General features: G+C 37.5%; 4 protein-coding genes and 2 non-coding genes across 10 annotated transcripts; 4 read left to right on the top strand and 2 right to left on the bottom strand.

Annotated features, from left to right (window-relative positions):
• Positions 1 to 810: 810 nt before the first annotated feature.
• LOC104707445 (uncharacterized) lies at positions 811 to 4,354 on the top strand. Of its 2 annotated transcripts, none has more exons than XM_010423798.3 (3): positions 811 to 1,171; positions 1,731 to 3,525; positions 3,601 to 4,354. In XM_010423798.3, the coding sequence occupies exons 2-3, from the start codon at positions 1,753 to 1,755 to the stop codon at positions 3,940 to 3,942; spliced, it is 2,115 nt and encodes a 704-aa protein (XP_010422100.2). In that variant the 5' UTR covers positions 811 to 1,171; positions 1,731 to 1,752; the 3' UTR covers positions 3,943 to 4,354. The 2 variants fall into 2 exon arrangements, with proteins under 2 accessions (XP_010422100.2, XP_010422101.2); XM_010423799.3 differs by lacking the exon at positions 811 to 1,171 and adding an exon at positions 1,285 to 1,494.
• Positions 4,322 to 7,880, bottom strand: LOC104707444 (uncharacterized). The gene is made up of 9 exons (XM_010423797.3): positions 7,510 to 7,880; positions 6,064 to 7,419; positions 5,844 to 5,962; positions 5,578 to 5,702; positions 5,307 to 5,406; positions 5,091 to 5,177; positions 4,883 to 4,966; positions 4,719 to 4,804; positions 4,322 to 4,608 (listed from the first exon to the last, which is right to left on the bottom strand). The coding sequence occupies exons 2-9, from the start codon at positions 7,232 to 7,234 to the stop codon at positions 4,422 to 4,424; spliced, it is 1,959 nt and encodes a 652-aa protein (XP_010422099.1). The 5' UTR covers positions 7,235 to 7,419; positions 7,510 to 7,880; the 3' UTR covers positions 4,322 to 4,421.
• Positions 7,881 to 9,126: 1,246 nt separating this feature from the next.
• On the top strand, positions 9,127 to 14,366 carry LOC104707443 (eukaryotic translation initiation factor 3 subunit A). The gene is made up of 14 exons (XM_010423795.3): positions 9,127 to 9,489; positions 9,761 to 9,866; positions 9,973 to 10,454; positions 10,543 to 10,758; positions 10,883 to 11,251; positions 11,341 to 11,370; positions 11,459 to 11,686; positions 11,810 to 11,971; positions 12,088 to 12,309; positions 12,400 to 12,606; positions 12,691 to 12,897; positions 12,993 to 13,073; positions 13,222 to 13,423; positions 13,529 to 14,366. The coding sequence occupies exons 2-14, from the start codon at positions 9,821 to 9,823 to the stop codon at positions 14,032 to 14,034; spliced, it is 2,958 nt and encodes a 985-aa protein (XP_010422097.1). The 5' UTR covers positions 9,127 to 9,489; positions 9,761 to 9,820; the 3' UTR covers positions 14,035 to 14,366.
• Positions 14,367 to 14,368: 2 nt separating this feature from the next.
• Positions 14,369 to 16,829, top strand: LOC104707442 (short-chain dehydrogenase TIC 32, chloroplastic). 4 transcript variants are annotated; one of them, XM_010423794.3, is made up of 8 exons: positions 14,369 to 14,719; positions 14,981 to 15,212; positions 15,314 to 15,393; positions 15,530 to 15,683; positions 15,782 to 15,879; positions 15,971 to 16,055; positions 16,286 to 16,332; positions 16,468 to 16,829. In XM_010423794.3, the coding sequence occupies exons 1-7, from the start codon at positions 14,614 to 14,616 to the stop codon at positions 16,293 to 16,295; spliced, it is 765 nt and encodes a 254-aa protein (XP_010422096.2). In that variant the 5' UTR covers positions 14,369 to 14,613; the 3' UTR covers positions 16,296 to 16,332; positions 16,468 to 16,829. The 4 variants fall into 4 exon arrangements, with proteins under 4 accessions (XP_010422096.2, XP_010422094.2, XP_010422095.2 ...); XM_010423792.3 differs by having other exon boundaries at positions 14,400 to 14,719; positions 15,782 to 15,860; XM_010423793.3 differs by having other exon boundaries at positions 14,430 to 14,719; positions 14,981 to 15,176; positions 15,782 to 15,860.
• Positions 16,830 to 16,899: 70 nt separating this feature from the next.
• Positions 16,900 to 17,058, top strand: LOC147940255 (U1 spliceosomal RNA). Its single transcript, XR_015564943.1, has one exon. It is a non-coding gene; the product is annotated as a U1 spliceosomal RNA (small nuclear RNA).
• A 374-nt stretch (positions 17,059 to 17,432) lies between these two features.
• On the bottom strand, positions 17,433 to 17,504 carry TRNAT-UGU (transfer RNA threonine (anticodon UGU)). The gene has a single exon. It is a non-coding gene; the product is annotated as a tRNA-Thr (tRNA).

The following is a 17,504-nucleotide window of genomic DNA, read 5'->3' as shown; positions in this document are numbered from 1 at the left end:
CTGGCGATGAGCTGAGCTCTTCTGTTCGATGATCCTGTTTCGCCTACAAACCTCCACTCCTCTAGAGCATTTAGGACTAATAGTAACTGAGACGAATGGAACTTAAAGGAGGGCCATGCCTTTGGTCTGTTTACGGCACCCACCAACACACTGTCCTCGACTGCAAAAACTATTTCACAAACGCATAAACTAACAAATACTGTATATCGAAAGTAAAAACTTTTCTACAACTCTTCTCCTAAATAATGGAGATTTTCACCAGATTAACATTTACATGAGTCATTCAATTCCAGATCCCTATAAAACTATTTTTGTCTTTTACCAATTTGGACCAAAATGATTTTAAAGTTTGAAAGTTTGGTCAAAAAGTGGGTCTTCCCCAATTACGATGCGGCCCATTACAGATAGGAGCTACCATTACAATATCACCACCATAATTACTGTAGTATTATTTTCCTTAAATCCTAAATCTGACTTAAATACCAATAAATCACACTACATGTATTAAAGTTTCACACTACCAGTATTAATTATACAAACTTTATTTGAAAATAAAAATATACTTTTATATGAGATGTGAGAGTACACAGTCACATAGAGTCGAAAGATTTTAATTGGGGATAGGAATCTCACATGAACTTCCCGAGAAACAAGTAAACAAAAATTACTTTATTATACTTTCTTTCTTTGGTTCACGAACCGATCCAATTTTTTTTTTTAATTAATCCATCTCTGTTAAATGACGAAACTACCCTTTTAAAATAGTTTAGCGACAGTTTCTGACAGAAGGGTAAGATTGTCTTAGGTCACAAACACTTCATTGAAGTGAAAAAACCTTTGTTTGATAGAACAAGTGAAAAAAGAAACAGACAACAAAAAAACTAAAGCAAAAGTACAGTGAGAGAGAGAGAGTGATTGAGTGATATAGATTTTTTTTGCACACTCGAAGAGGGAAATAAAGAAACAAAATGATGCCTTGAGGGAGAAAACTAATTGATTGCTTTTTTCTTCTATAGCTTTTTGTTTACACTTACAAGAGAACATGATCGGTTTATCTTATTACCACCATCATTGTTTTGTAATCTCTCCTTCTTCTTGTTCTTCTTTTTTTCTCCAATGTCGATGAAGAAATGTTCGAGATTTACACAGTGTCTTTCTTACTCTAACTCGGGTATGTTTTTGTTTTTTTCTTTCATGTCTCTATCTGTGTCTCTCTTAGATCTCTTTTTTTTTTTTTTTTTTTCTCTATCTGTTAAAAAATTAAAATTTGCCTCTTTTTGCTTATTTTGCTTAGTGCTATAGTCTTATGTCTCTATCTGATTCTTCTTTTGTTTAGTGTTCTTATTTGACCGCTATTTTGTGTTCTTTCTGTTTCTTAAGGTTCAGTTTGATACTCTCTTCTTAAGTTAATTGGGGTTTTCTTGATTAGTTCAATTCAATCTGGTGCGTTTTGTTTTCTGTTTCTAATTCATGTGCTAATGAGATCTGCATTGGGTACGTATCAAAGATCATTAAATCTGCATGTATAGCTTGTGTTTTTAAAGCTTAAGTTGAGTCCTTTTGAAGCTTATGACACTGAGTTCATTGGATCTATTAACACTGATTAAAAAAGATTCTTCTACTCTGTTACTATTATGTAGAACTAGTTTTTTTGTAAGTTTCTGAGATTGGTTTGTTTTGATTTAGGAGGACTAAACATTTTGCTTTGAATTGTAATGTTTTTTTTACAGATGTTTTGCAGTGGTGATTGGAATGGAAATGGAATTTGGTAAAGGAATTGATATGGAACAAAGCCCCAACAGTGTTCTTCCTGCTCCTCGTCCTTTTACTGAATTAGAAAAAAGGAGTACTAGACTGAAACCGCCTCGTAGAGATGAGGTTTTGAGAGTCAAAGAAGGTTTCACCGAGATAAGCTTCAGGCGCTACCGTAGCACATCCTGTAAGAATTTTCCTTCAAAGCCTCTTGCAATGGGTGATACAACGGAGCTGAGGAGAGGTTCTGTGTATCAAAGCTCTAATGAGTTGTTTAAAGAACTTAGAGAACCTCATGGGCGTAAAGATTCAAAGGCTAAACTTGAGTTGTCTCGTAGTAGTGATGCTTCTTTCTCCTTTAGAGTTGTTGATTCTTCGAGAAAGGGAAGTACAGAGAAAAGACCAAACAAGACGGTTTTAGATGGGCAGAAGTCAACAGTTGAACCTTGCACCTCTGGCAACTTCATTGACATTTGTCTGAAATCAGGTATCAAAGATAGAGCGGTGGTGTTGGATTCAGCTGATGATGTAGCTAGTCCCCTGAACGAATATAATAATGACCATAAAGTTAGATTGCCTAAGCGACATGCTGCAAAGGTAGACTCATTAGAAACCAGTAGCAATAAGGACAGCTCAAGGGTTAGGAAAATGTTTGATCCATTTGGTAAGTCAAAGTCTCTGAGAAGCCCTCTTGGTTATATAGGAGAATCAGGTGTATGTACAGAAAAGCCAGGGAAGAACAATGAGCGTTGCAGATCTATGTTGAGTGATTACTCAAATATTCACAAAAGATCAAATCTTTGTCCTCCTCCAGTGGTTAGTAAAGATTATACTTCAGTGCTGAGATCTTCCCCGGTTCATCTACATTGCCGTCTCAAGATGGAAAGCAAACATGGATTGCCGGTTTTTCAGTTTGTTACAGATTCTCCTGAGGAGGTTTATGGTGCAAGGACTTGGAAATCTGACAATGGTTCTACTTGGATTTATACATTCTCATCTGCTGGAAGCAGAAAGAGGAGCAGTGCTAGTGTTCGGGGTTTGAATGAAGTTAGTAAAGAATCTTTGCTGTTGGCTCAGATGCAAGTTACATGCAACATGTGCTCAGAAGTAAGAAAAAAGGGACAAGATCCAGAAACTTTGATGGTGAATGAGTTTGTTTTGTATGATATTGCACAAGCAAGACGAAGTGTCTCCACAAAGGAAGATCAATCACTACCACTTGATATGGTTAATAATGCCTCCAAGAAGTCAGAGTTAAGAAATAACTCAATGTCCGGGGATGGTTCAGATACAATGAAGCAGATAACATCTCAGCCGAAAAGAACATCTCAAAGCTATGATCTCGAGGCTTCAAATGGAACAAACCCGTGGTCAGCTGCAGATTTGCATCCTGACCTTGAGATTGCGGCTATAATTATTCAAGACACGATTGAGAAGAGAGAAAGCTTAAAATACAGAAGAGGTGACAAAAGGTTGATGGAGAAAACTAATCTTCTTGGTCTCTCTCCAATTGAGGAGGAGAAAAAGGATTTGTTTGGCAGCAGAGTTTCAGAAAAACTGAAGGTTGTAATCCCAAGGGGAAACCACGGGTTACCGAGTACCAAGAACCTTGGTCCTTCTCCTTTGATTCAGAGATGGAGGTCAGGAGGTGGTTGTGACTGTGGTGGTTGGGACATGGCTTGTCCACTTATGGTTCTTGGAAATCCTCGTATCTCATGTTCCCATGATCAGCCTCTTGTAGACAATCAGCATCCTTTGCAACTGTTTGTCCAGGTAAAACCTGGTCCTTCTGTTGCCTTAGAACTGCTTCTTTTTTATCATCTAACATGTATTGTCTTGATATTATAGGGTGCTAAAGAGCATTTACCAGCATTGTACATGTCGTTTGTTGAGGAAGGGCATTACGATGTTCATTTCCACGCGCAGTTATCAACGTTGCAAGCATTCTCCATCTGTGTTGCCATACTACATAACACGGAAGTCTCGGATAATTACAGGAATGGAGAGAATGTACAACAGTTCTCGCATTGCAACTCGTTGAAAATGCTGATTGATGATGATGTTCAGTTCTTAGTTGAAGCAGTAACAGAGGAAGAAGAAAAGAACGTACCTAAGCTTATGAAAGAAGCTGCGACCGCTCTTCAATCCTACATGCCAAACCCTCCTTTCTCGCCAATCTCCCGAGTGTAGTCTGTGATGCTGTCATTATTGCAGGTACATTTGAATTCTTCTGTGGCGTGAGTTGGCGAGAAGAAGAGGAGAGAAGGTTGGTCTCCAACTTCCTTCCCTGTAGAGCGCAACCAGCAGCAGATTCTTAGGACGAGCTAAAGCTTGAAGATGGGATGGTCTCTGATCTCCAGACTGAGAAAGACGTCACATTCTTTGTTTTGTCATTTATTTATTCTTCGAGTAGGATCTAGGATTCTAGGCAAAAGAAAAAGCCACACTGTTCATATTGTAAGGTAGCAAATGGGAGGTGCCCAATTTGGTTAGAGGTCTTATAAGCATAGAGTTGGTAGATCCTTCAAAAAAAAGTTTTGTAACTTGTAGTGAATAATGGATCTTCATCTTCTCTCCCCAGTCAAAAAGGACTTTGCACAAATGAATTTAACCAAATCAATAGTTACAAAAATAAGAACAAAAAAATGTACAATTTTCCATTCTTTGTATTACATATGTTGCAATCTTGATGGTTTTGTTGGGGGTGAACTATCCTTGTTCTTTGTTTTTGTGCCAGAGAGAGCTGACGAATTGGGCTGTGCCGCTTCTAGAGAGAGTACACTCTTGTAAAATTCATATGAAGCAAAGAATATAGCTCCTTGGGACATGTACATCACAAGTCTGGGGATCAATCCTCTGCAACATATAAAAAAGAGAAGACTATGCCCGTAAATTGATGAAGCATGGATAATACAATTTCAATAACCAGGACTAGGGAGATAAGATCAGTGAAAGCGAACCGAGACCTGTATAGCCCTCTCAGACCTTCTTGTTTGCGTATTGATTGAAGAGTTTGATAGACACTAGGATGTTGGTTCCTAGATCCGGGAATCTGCAGCAATGAGATAAAGTTAGACGTAGAAGACAACTCTTAGAGTAGTTCCTGAAAACGTTCAAAAGACAAACAAACCTGAGTTTGTAATCTTGTTTTTACTACATCAAATGGGGTTGTAAAGAAAGCAGCAGCAGATCCCGCTAAGCCTCCACATATGAGCTGTTAGAAGCAAATATTGGGAATATAAAGTAATCTCAGGTTCTCTATAAGAAGATAAAATACAGATAGCTAAGAGAACTACATAGTTCAGGATATTGAAAGATGGAGCAGAGAAGAGAGAAACCGTTTGTAATGTCGTGGGTTGCGCCGATTGACTAAGAGGACCTAGAGATGGCAATACCATTTGCTTCATGTTTTCATAAACATAGAACTGTATTTCCAATAAATATGGCATCAGAACTGTATTTAACCAGAGAAGGAAAAATAGGAGAAGACATAAAGATCATAGGCTACTCCTAGCTAGAGCATAAGAACACATCATAGTGTGCGTAAAACGTACCTTAATGATTGAGTGTGGGATATTTCGACATAACACTGCAGTCCATCCAGCATATAAAGAAAGCAGACCACCCTTTTGGATGATTCCAACCAATGCGTTCCTGTGTTCATATGTGCCAAAGATATTAAAAAGCATGTAAAAGTACAAAAGTAAATGGAAAGAATTTAAATGAGAACTATTTTTTTCAAGCCAGGAAACGTTTAAGAGATAAGAGAACAAGGAAGTGTATTATGCAGTTAGCAAAAGTTAGGTTCAGCTTGCAGATGTTTACCAGCAATTGCGATAATGTGAACTGACTTGCATCTGCTGTTTTATACGCTCACTTGGCGTGAAGATAAAAGAAGTTGCAATGCTTGCAGAACCACCAGCTACGCAATGTGTAAGGGAGCAATATTCCTGAAATGTCAAGAATTTAGTTATATGAACTTGCTCATTCTACTCATCAGGCCAGCAGAAGAATGGAGAAACATGTCAGGGAAAAAAAGTAGAGTAAGACGAGGGAGGAATTAGAGATAGTTCTATTGAAGAAAATGATACCTTAGGAAAAAGAGGAAGAAGAGCTCCTTTAATTGATTCATAAGTGAAGGTATAGAGGGCAGAGATAGGAGCTGATGAGGCAATGTTGCTAGCAATCCCCCAATAAAGTCCAGATACACCTTAATACAATATATAACTGTGTTAAGCAACAAGGCGCTGTGACAAACTAATACAAAAAGTAAGCCCCCTTTTCTGATTATCTCCAGTATATTATTTTTACCTCTTTCTGATATAATCGATCTCCCAGTATAGCAAAGAGACTTCTCCTCCAAGCGGCATGACTGAATCATTGTCTTAACTGTATCAAGTGGATGAAGACAAAGACTGACACTTATGCCTGCCAACGCACCAGCAAAAGCATGCCTCTGTTTAGCAAAGGCGTAAGTAGACGTTTCTGCAGAGGATGAACAACCTCCAGTCTCTTGGTCTTTTCTATCTCTCTCAAGCAAATGTTTGTTTTCAACTATAGATAAGCTGTCTTCGTCTGAGTTATTCCCTGAAGAAGAAACCTCAGTATCGCTGTCCGTTCTACATTTTGAACTTATAATGTTCACTCCTTTGTTGTTAACACACCTGTCATTGTAAAGCAAGAAAAGATACCTCGCATCATTAGATCTGGATGCTCTGGTGTCTACCAATGATTCTGCGACACTTTCTCTTATTAGAGGACTCCTTGGTTCAGTAAGAGTTGAGCGGCCCTCTGCAGCAGTGGTAACAATTACAGAATCACAACTACTGGCACTTCTTGATGCGCATTCTGCTTCACTGCTGACTACATCGGAAATACGGTCAGCCACTCCTCTTTGATACCTAGTAAAACTGGGAACTACTTCCCTATAGCTATACAATTTTTCAGTCATCCATCTAGCCTCGAAAGGAAAACTATACTCTCTGCAAGAACCACTGATATCCTTGGCTCCATTACTCTGATCAAACCGACTAAAGAAAGATTCATTAGATGGACTAAAAATACACATCTTCTCAGCCACTGTCAAAAACTTAACCCTGTGCTGTGTAGTTGATGGCGACTGAGATATAGCCTTCTGAAACTGTGTACTACCCGTCAAAACTTTGAACTCACTAACTTCATCTCTACTAACATCATCTAATTTTCTTTCCTTTAATGAACTAATCAACTCACCAGAAACAAAACCCGAGCGATCCCACATCAAGTCAACAGCAGATATCAGCGAATCCCTACTCAAAATTTGACTCAACTTGGTCTCTCCACTTTTGATGCTCTCCCTCTGGAAAGCATATTCATACTCTACATGTGGATGATGATGATGATCACTAATCTTTGACAACTTCGTCTTAGCCTCAGCTAAGTTCCAACTATGCTTAATCGAAGGTTGACCCTTCTTAACAGAGGCTTTATTAGAAGAAGCCATTTTGCTTTATCTTTCAATCAAAAGAGAACCCACAAAACCAAACAAGTCAGAGCTCCCAATACGTTTCAAATCAGAACCCAGTAAGCATTTTGATTTCTGCTAAGTAAGTAACCAAGTTCTGATTTTTTTGGATCGGACAAGTTCAATTGTACCCAGTAATACAATGCCCTAGCTTCAACAAGGATCTGTTTCAAAAAAAATGTCTCATGTGAGAAAAAATCGAAAATTTCTTAAACATCAAAACTAATAGACGTAGCTCAAATTGAAGTTATTACCTTGAGAAACTAAGACACTCTTCTTCGGTAGAAGATTGAGATATTCCCAAATTGCTCATTTTACTCGGGATGATTCGGCCGCGAGTTGGAAATTTTTCTGGGTTTAAGTTTATGCGCTGGCTTGCTCTCCTAAAAGGGTTTTACCTTTTTACCTTCTTCTTCTTTTTTTCTTACTTTTTATTACAGTAGTGAAAATTATATAGATTTCACCTTTGATGTTTTTTTTTTTTTTTTTTTTTTTTTTTTTAAAATTTGGAGGTAGGGAGAATAATTAAGCCTTTAGATCAAAAACTATTTATTTAGATAGTATTTATTTTTATGTGTTATTTTCAAGTATTTGATCTCATGGTACTCAAAATTTAGAGTGGCGTATGAACCAATTAAGATGGCTAAAACCTTAAATCGAAAAGCAACAATTTTGCTACATGCAGCATCAAAAACGACTATAGCTTTAGATCGAATGGTGATCTGATTGTTAAGCCAACTATTGATGTCACCTCCTCTTGTGTTGGTAAATGTATTCGATTTACATATTATTTGCTTACACCTTGTAAATCTTGTTATAGAGTTATCTATTTGAATAAGTTTTTTAGGTACAAATGAAATTTGTTTCAAATGCAAATTTTTTGTTATGTTTTAAACTTTCAATCTTTTGAATGATCGATCATAATAAAACTAAAACATCATAATAGTTGATTTTGCTTGAGGTAGAAGGCTTTTGAGCTTATACCTGGAAATCAAGATACTCATCCCAAACAAATCGACAAACACAACTCGTAAACATTTTAAAATTGAACAAAACAGTAACACAAGAATCGTATAACTTCACAAATAAAAATTATACGTCAAAGATGAATTGGTCTACCTATTCAAAATGAAAGATCTACCTCGTCTAGGTTTCCAATACTAAAATACAGCTCCATCGCTCCCTTGATTTACTCATGTGTCACATGACCGCTATGTTTGTCCTTAATACTATGGTCAGACGTTAGTAACAAGAAGTGAAGACATGAGTTTTACCTATTTCTAGGAACGGTATTTGTTTTAAGGAAATGCTGATGACAAATCTGGAACTATATACATGTGATAGTGTTTTGAAATTACAATAAGGAGATGTTATTGATTTGTGATTTGAATAGAGTTGTAAAGATTTTAAAGGTGATGTAAAATGATATTAGTTTGTGATTTGTAAAAAATTATTTCAAATCTTAACAAATTTGAGGTTATTAGATTCAAAGTTTTAGAAAGTCAATAAAAGTTTTGAGTTATTAGTTCGTGATTTTTATATACTTTTTTATAAAATAAAGTCATGAAAATATCATTTAAATAAAGAGATTGTTTGGAAAAATTTACAAAATTATGGAAAAGTAACTATTAGATTTGTAAAAGAATATGATTTTCTCATTAACTGAAACAGATGAATCTACAAAGAGTTTGTATACGAGAGATAATTAACGGTAACATTATAAACTAGTATCTAACAAAATCCTGTGCGACACTTTGCATTAAGCTCTGTAATTGCGTCCATTTTGTGTTCTTTGTGTTCAACAAAACTATAGAAAACTCTCTAGTCATCTTTATTTTTTTATATAAAATAGAAATCCAATAACACCCTCTAAATTAAGAGAGTAAATTTTATTTCAAAAACCTTATAACAAATATACATTTAATATTATGGAAGTAACCAAGTAATACAATAAAACTTTAATATTATTTCACATGGTTATTTGAGGATCAAAACCCATAAATGTGTTAAATCTCAATTGAATAAAACATCCCTAATATGGACATAAATGGGGTTAATAAGACTAAAAAGATAAACGGGGTCAATTTCGAAAACAAAAGAAATTACGGTGCTATCTGCAAATCTAGGTAATATATATGTAAAATGATAATATTAATACCAGAGAAACCCTAGAGTTGCCTTCCGCTTCGCTTCTCATCTCTTCATACCACTACTCCCTTATCACGGCTACACAGGTTAGTTCCAAGTCTCTGCTCTGTTCTTGCACCCAGTGATTGGATCTCTGCTGTTTCTTTAATCGAATCTCATCGAATTGATCTGGGTTGGGATTTTCATAAGGTTATCGAATCTTCTGTGCCTCGTTTGCGTTATCTTGATTCTATGAAATGAATTTAGGGTTTGGGCGATTTTAATCTGGTCTCTGTAGTTAGAATACGCAGAAAGCTTCGTTTGTTTACTGATTTGATCTCTGTAACAAAATCAGTTATTGTGTTTTTGATTTGTCAGGCAAATTGAGAGTGTACCTTTCGTGAGAGAGCTTGTCTTTAGCCTTTGTTCGGCTGAAACATGGCGAATTTTGCCAAACCAGAGAATGCATTGAAGCGTGCTGATGGTAAGTTTACGAAATGTTTTAGTTTTAGTGTTCGTTTTGGTCCCTATGGATTTGGTTTAGGGGTATGTGAATGAATTGATTTTGTGTTACATGTTTTTTGTTTTAGAATTGATCAATGTTGGACAGAAACAAGATGCCCTTCAGGCGCTTCATGATCTCATTACTTCCAAGAGATACAGAGCTTGGCAGAAACCTCTTGAAAAGATCATGTTTAAGTATCTTGATCTTTGTGTTGACTTGAAGAGAGGTCGATTCGCCAAGGATGGATTGATCCAGTATCGTATTGTTTGCCAGCAAGTGAATGTTAGTTCCTTGGAGGAAGTTATCAAGCACTTCCTACATCTTGCTACCGAGAAAGCTGAGCAAGCTCGTTCTCAGGCCGATGCTCTTGAGGAGGCCCTTGATGTCGATGACCTTGAAGCTGATAGAAAGCCTGAGGATTTGCAGCTGAGTATTGTCAGTGGGGAGAAGGGGAAAGATAGATCTGACCGTGAGTTGGTCACCCCATGGTTCAAGTTCTTGTGGGAGACATACAGGACAGTCCTCGAGATATTGCGAAACAACTCAAAGTTGGAAGCACTTTATGCGGTTAGTTTTTGTTGAGGTTAAGCTTATTGGTGATACCTTTGATTTTAAGTTGATTGAGATTGAAGATTTGTTCTTTATTATCTTGTAGATGACAGCACATAAAGCCTTCCAGTTCTGCAAGCAGTACAAGAGAACAACAGAGTTCCGTAGGCTTTGTGAAATTATAAGAAATCATTTGGCAAACCTGAACAAGTACAGAGACCAAAGGGATCGGCCTGACTTATCAGCCCCTGAGAGCTTGCAGTTGTATCTGGACACAAGATTTGATCAGTTGAAAGTGGCTACCGAGCTTGGACTTTGGCAGGTGTGTTTTTTTTTTTCTGTGTATTGTTCTACTGCTAACCTTGTCTCTTATCAAAATTAGTTTTGCAACCTATACTACTGCAAATAAGTATGTGTGGTTCTTGATGTATCTTTTTGTTTTGCAGGAAGCTTTTCGCTCTGTAGAAGATATCTATGGATTAATGTGCATGGTCAAAAAAACGCCCAAGTCATCTTTATTGATGGTTTATTATTCCAAATTGACTGAGATTTTCTGGATTTCTTCTAGCCATCTTTATCATGCGTATGCATGGTTTAAGCTGTTTAGTCTGCAAAAAAATTTCAATAAGAATTTAAGCCAAAAGGATTTGCAGCTAATAGCATCATCTGTTGTCTTGGCGGCATTGTCCATTCCACCGTTTGATCGGGCTCAGAGTGCATCCCATATGGAACTCGAGAATGAGAAAGAACGCAATTTGAGGATGGCCAACCTCATTGGATTCAATCTTGAACCTAAATTTGAGGGCAGAGATATGGTAACATAGGCTCTTCTGTTGCTTCATTTTCGTATTGTGCCCTTTATTATCTCTTTTGATATTTCTAATTCCGTTTGTTCCTTTTTCAGCTTTCCAGGGCAGCTCTTCTGTCAGAGTTGGTGAGTCTCTAGCAGCTACCTTAACTGTTATTTAGAAAATATTCGCCTTACTGGAATCTGATTTGGAGGCTGATTTCTGTGCAATTAGGTCTCAAGAGGTGTTCTGAGCTGTGCATCTCAGGAGGTCAAAGATCTTTTCCATGTTTTGGAGCATGAATTTCATCCACTTGATCTTGGGCCCAAGATTCAGCCTTTGCTGGAAAAGATCTCCAAATCTGGTGGGAAACTATCCTCAGCTCCTTCTTTACCAGAAGTACAACTTTCCCAATATGTTCCCTCTCTGGAGAAGCTTGCTACTCTGAGGCTACTTCAACAGGTGAAGAGTGTACCTTGTTCTCTACGTTGTAGGGCAATACCCACTCAACTGTTTTGGATTGTTCTGGCTGTCTATCCCTTTTTCTACAAACTAAATATTCTATGTTGCAATTTTTATTTTCAGGTGTCTAGGATTTATCAGACCATAAGAATTGAGAGTTTATCTCAGTTGGTACCCTTCTTTGAATTCTCAGTGGTAGAGAAAATATCTGTTGATGCTGTAAAGAACAATTTTGTTGCCATGAAAGTTGATCACATGAAAGGTGTTGTAATTTTTGGAAATTTGGTAAGCCTCTCCAGCTCAACACTTCGAATATCATGTCTATCATTAAGTAATATAACCATTAACTTATTGACACTTTGGTAGATACTAATTTATTTGATCAACTGTTTTTATATTAGGGTATTGAGTCTGATGGACTGAGGGATCATCTGTCTGTTTTTGCTGAGTCTTTGAGCAAAGTAAGAGCTATGCTCTACCCTGTCCCGAGTAAAGCATCAAAACTTGGTGGCATACTACCAAATTTAGCGGATACTGTTGAGAAAGAGCACAAAAGACTGCTTGCTCGGAAATCAATCATTGAAAAGAGGAAGGAAGATCAAGAGCGTCAGCAACTAGAAATGGTAGTGAACTTCTCCTTGGTCGTTTTGACACCTCTCCTTTTACTCTGTGCCGGTTTATAACAGTCTTTGATTTGATGTTTACTTTTCAAGGAACGTGAAGAGGAGCAGAAACGGCTTAAGCTTCAGAAGCTAACTGAGGAGGCAGAACAAAAGAGACTTGCAGCAGAGCTTGCAGAGAGAAGGAAACAAAGGATCCTTAGGGAGATAGAGGAGAAGGAATTTGAAGAGGCTCAGGCTTTGCTGGAGGACAGAGAGAAGCGCACGAAAAAGGGAAAGAAGAAGCCGCTTTTGGATGGAGTATGTTTGTCAATACAATATGTTAGCTATTATAGTGTACTGGATTGCGTATTACTAATGTTAATTGGGTTAATCTAAATGTAGGAGAAGGTGACAAAACAAACTGTAATGGAGAGGGCCTTAACTGAGCAGCTCAAGGAAAGGCAAGAAATGGAGAAGAAGCTCCAAAAACTTGCCAAAACTATGGATTATTTGGAAAGAGCAAAGAGAGAAGAGGCTGCTCCATTGATTGAAGCTTCATATCAGCGAAGACTGGTAGAGGAAAGAGAATTTTATGAGCGCGAACAACAGGTAAAAACCTTACAGTTTCAGTAGTTTTTCTTTTCTTATAACTTGGTTCTGATTTGGAAGTATATGAGGTCCTTAAAAACTCTACTCCTTTACAGCGTGAAGTTGAACTGAGTCGAGAGCGTCATGAGAGTGACTTGAAGGAGAAAAACAGGTTGTCCAAAATGTTGGATAATAAGGTCAGTTTTTGACATGTCATTTCGTTTTTCTGAGTCTTCATGTAGATGTTTATCTCTTTCCTTTATTGAATTGGTTTTGATATTCTCTAGTTTTCATTTTTTTCTTCTGTAACTTTTCTTTCTTATAATCAAATCTGTCCTTGTCCAGGAAATATTCCAAGCGCAAGTGATAAGTCGTCGACAAGCAGAGTTTGACAGAATAAGGGCAGAGAGAGAGGAGCGTATCAGCCAAATAATTCAAGCTAGGAAGCAAGAACGGGATATTAAGAGGAAGCAAATATATTATATGAATATTGAAGAAGAAAGAATTACAAAGCTGCAGGAAGAAGAGGAAGCTCGCAAGCAGGAAGGTGTGGACTTGCTTCCATAAATCCACATCATTTTGACATTGATGTTGAAGTTTTTCTAATGTAATCCCTTGTTTCTGTTTATGTTTTGGGTTTTCTCTACTGTAGAAGCTGAGAGGAACAAAAAGGAAGCAGCTGAACGCAAAGCAAAGTTGGATGAAATGGCTGAGAAGCAAAAGCAGAGAGAGAGAGAAGCGGATGAAAAAGAGAAGCTGAGGCGAGAAGCCTTGAGGGGAACTGATGCACCTGCTCGCCATGCAGAGCCTACTGTTACTCCTGCTGCTACAGCACCAGCGCCAGCATCAGCATCGGCATCAGGTTCAGGTCCGGGCAAATATGTTCCTAAATGGAAGCGCCAGACTACTGAAGTCTCAACTCCAACAGCCCCAACAGCAGCACCAACACCGTCAGAACCTGACCGCTGGTCCAGCCGTGGACCACCTCCAGCAGATGACCACTGGGGAAGCAGCAGAGGTGGACCTCCAGCTGAAAGAGGAGACCGTTGGGGTTCTGGTCCTAGAGGCAGTGACCGCCCAGGTGGTGATGCTTGGCGCAGCAGTGATGAACGCCGTTCCGCATTTGGAAGCTCCAGGCCTAGGCCAGCACAGCGTTGAGTCATAATATTATTTTTTGGTCCCAATCTCCATGGAAGGAATGAAAGGTTATCTCTGGATTTCAAAGCACTCTTCTTTAGCCCCAAAACCTGTCTTCTTCTTTTGAAGATTGCTCCTCTTTTATATGTTTTATGAAAGATTTTAAAACCTGTTAGACTCGTTTTTGCTCCACACAACACCGAGAGAGAGTTGTTCTTTCCTTTGTTGGATCTTTCATTGTTTGTCTTGCAACTTTTCTGCTGTAAAAACTTTTGACATCGATCAGCCTCTTTTCAAGCAGTCATTGTCATTGTTTATTAGTTTAATGTAATGTGGACAACATTAGACAAAAACCAATTTTACATTTAACAACTTTTGTATAAAATATAAAGGATATTAATACTACTCCTTATCTTGGATTAAGCAAAACAATACAGATAAATTACTAGAATTGAGAAGAGAAGAGAAGCAAACACTTTTTATATAATTAACAAGTTCACAAGAGTTTCTGTAGTGATCATTAGCTAGGGTTTTGTTTAGGACTTCTTTTTCAATTTTGCAAAGAAGATTAGGGAAGAGAGAAAAAAAAAAGACAAAAAAATGTGGCCTTTTTGGTGGAAAGGAGCATCTGGGTTCTCAGCTCGTTCCACAGCTGAAGAAGTCACTCATGGGATTGATGGTACTGGTCTCACAGCTGTTGTCACAGGTCCTCTTCTCCTTCTTCTTCTTCTTGCAGATGTTAATCAACTTTTTATGATCTGGGTTTGCGTCAAAGTTTAAACTTTTTCCTCTGTTTAGTTTCTGGGTTTTGATTCTGCTCCCTTAACTCAAGTTGTTGTGGTATCTGTTAATGGATGAAAGGATTGAACTTTATTGGAATCTATCAATCAGGCTTGTTAGAATATATCTTGAAGCTAAAGAGAACATTTTGGTTAGTTCTTGATGTATCTGTTTAATTTGATTTCAGGAGCATCAAGTGGGATTGGTGAAGAGACTACTCGTGTTCTTGCTCTTCGTGGTGTTCACGTTGTAATGGCTGTAAGGAACATAGAATCTGGTAATCAAGTCAGAGAAAAGATACTAAAGGAAATACCTGAGACTAAGATTGATGTAATGAAGTTAGATCTTAGCTCAATGGTTTCTATCAGGAGCTTTGCATCAGGGTACAAGTCTTTGGACCTACCCTTGAATCTTCTTATGTAAAATCCATAACTTAACTATTTGTTTCAGTAAATTGCTGTATTACTTAATGTTAATAATACTTGTTAGTCAGACTTAATCCTTGTTCTTGTTTTTGTAGCAATAATGCAGGGATTATGGCATGTCCTTTCATGCTTTCAAGCGACAAGTTTGAATTACAGTTTGCAACCAATCATTTGGGTATGTTTAGTTTAGAAGAACATTTGATCTCCTCCATTTTTGCTTCTTTGTAGAACTTTTGTTAACATGAGATACTCGAAATGTAATGAGGAACATTTTCTATGTTAGGTTGTTTATGTTTGTATAATTTTTTCAGGTCATTTTCTGTTGACGAACCTTCTTTTGGAGACAATGAAGAAAACAGCTAATGAAAGCAATAGAGAAGGAAGAATTGTTATTGTCTCATCGGAAGGTCACCGATTTGCTTATGGGGAAGGGATTCGATTTGATAAAATAAATGACGAAGCAAGGTGATTGTTATGTGATGGTATTATTATTCACTACTTTTGATTTTCAATTTGTAGTAAACTAGTAGCATACTCATATTTCTCTCATCGTTTCTCTATAGTTACAATACTTTGCAAGCATATGGTCAGTCAAAGCTCTGTAACATACTGCACGCTAGTGAGCTCGCTAGGAAGTTCAAGGTGAAACAGTATTTTGCAGGTCATTTTGTTAATATTATATCAATTCAAAATGCCAAAGAGAAAGCTAAAGGAAAGAAGATTTGTTGATCTTTTGGTTATGCTTAAAACAGGAACAAGGTGTGAACATCACTGCCAATTCACTTCATCCCGGATCCATTATGACCAATCTTTTGCGCTACCACAGCTTCATAAATAGTAAAATTCTTTTTCTCATCATAGACAACAATCTTAAAAAGTTCGTCTTCTTGTAAGAATATAGTTTCAGCCTTCTCTTTGACTCATATTCTATGTGATGTTTGTTCCTGTATGACTAATATAAAGTGAACTCTTTCTTAAGCTTATCAATGGATGTTTATGATCTAACAGTAGATGCATCAAAGTATCCAGTAATGTCAATGATTTTTTTCTTCTCTTGTTTGATGCAGCAATTGGTAATGCGGTGGGAAAGTATGTTCTGAAGAGTATTCCACAGGTAAGGTTTTGTTTTATCCAATTAATATCCAAGGTCATGATCATGCTCAAGCATATGATCATTCTTTCCTCAGCTCACCTCACACACATACATACATGTTTGTATATGAGTTTTTTTCTTATACGGTTATTGCAGGGAGCGGCAACTACATGCTATGCAGCACTACATCCGCAAGTAAAGGGAGTGAGTGGAGAATACTTGATGGATAACAACATATCCAACCCTAACTCTCAGGGTAAAGATAAAGATTTGGCCAAGAAGTTATGGGAATTTAGCTTGTGCTTAACTGGTGAAGAAGAATCATAGATGCCTTAGGGTCTCGTTTATATATGGGACTATAAAGCTTGGTTCAATTTTAATAACAAAAATCCTATGAATAAAAAGTTGATTTCTCATCATCAACCTCAGCCCTGTATATGTTTTTACAAAATAAAAACGAAATTTTGTGTAAATTTAGTTTGAAATTGGATTCTAATCAAGTTTAGTAAGCCTTTACATTTCTGCTGTGGTCCAATTTTGTGAGTTACATAGAAGGTATAGGAGAAGAGCAAGGTTAGAGGTCGAAAGATACTTACCTGGACAGGGTCAACAGTCGATCAAGAAGAACTGTGGCCTAGGCTAGTGTCTTCCATTGCACTTTGGAAGGGTGTTTTAGCTTAAGGACTCCCTAAAGCAGGAGAGCTTGCGTCGCCTCATGGCGGCGGCTTGCGTTGGCGCAGCCCCTCCCATTTTTCTTAAGTCAAATCTTCAGTAATTAAATCAGTTTGATGAATGTTTAAGAGTAGTAGTGGATTGTGATGATCAATTTCATGTCTAAAATGTTTTAAGAAACTGACTGCCTGGTTTATACTGGACGGTAGTATAGCTTAATAAGCGTCATCATTAACATCAGTTAATCATAAACAAGAGGTTTCGATTTAGGGATCTTGTCTTTTGCACAGTCTACGGACACAGTGGAAACAGCTCTCTAGCTTTCTGTAATATGAGTCCAATGCTCTGTGAACAGAGTTTTTATTTATAAAAAAGAACAGCTCTTTTTGACTTGAAAACTGCTACTCACGTGAATAAGAAGTAATTTTATGGAAAAAAAAATTAAAAAGTGCCCACACGCAGGATCGAACTACGGACCTTCAGTTTACAAGACTGACGCTCTACCACTGAGCTATACGGGC

This window comes from Camelina sativa, chromosome 8 (assembly GCF_030686135.1).
Source record: "Camelina sativa cultivar CO46 ecotype springtype chromosome 8, ASM3068613v1".
Classification (NCBI taxonomy): domain Eukaryota; kingdom Viridiplantae; phylum Streptophyta; class Magnoliopsida; order Brassicales; family Brassicaceae; genus Camelina; species Camelina sativa.
The sequence above is the reverse complement of the archived record's forward strand: the minus strand, read 5'-3'. Positions and strand labels throughout refer to the sequence as shown.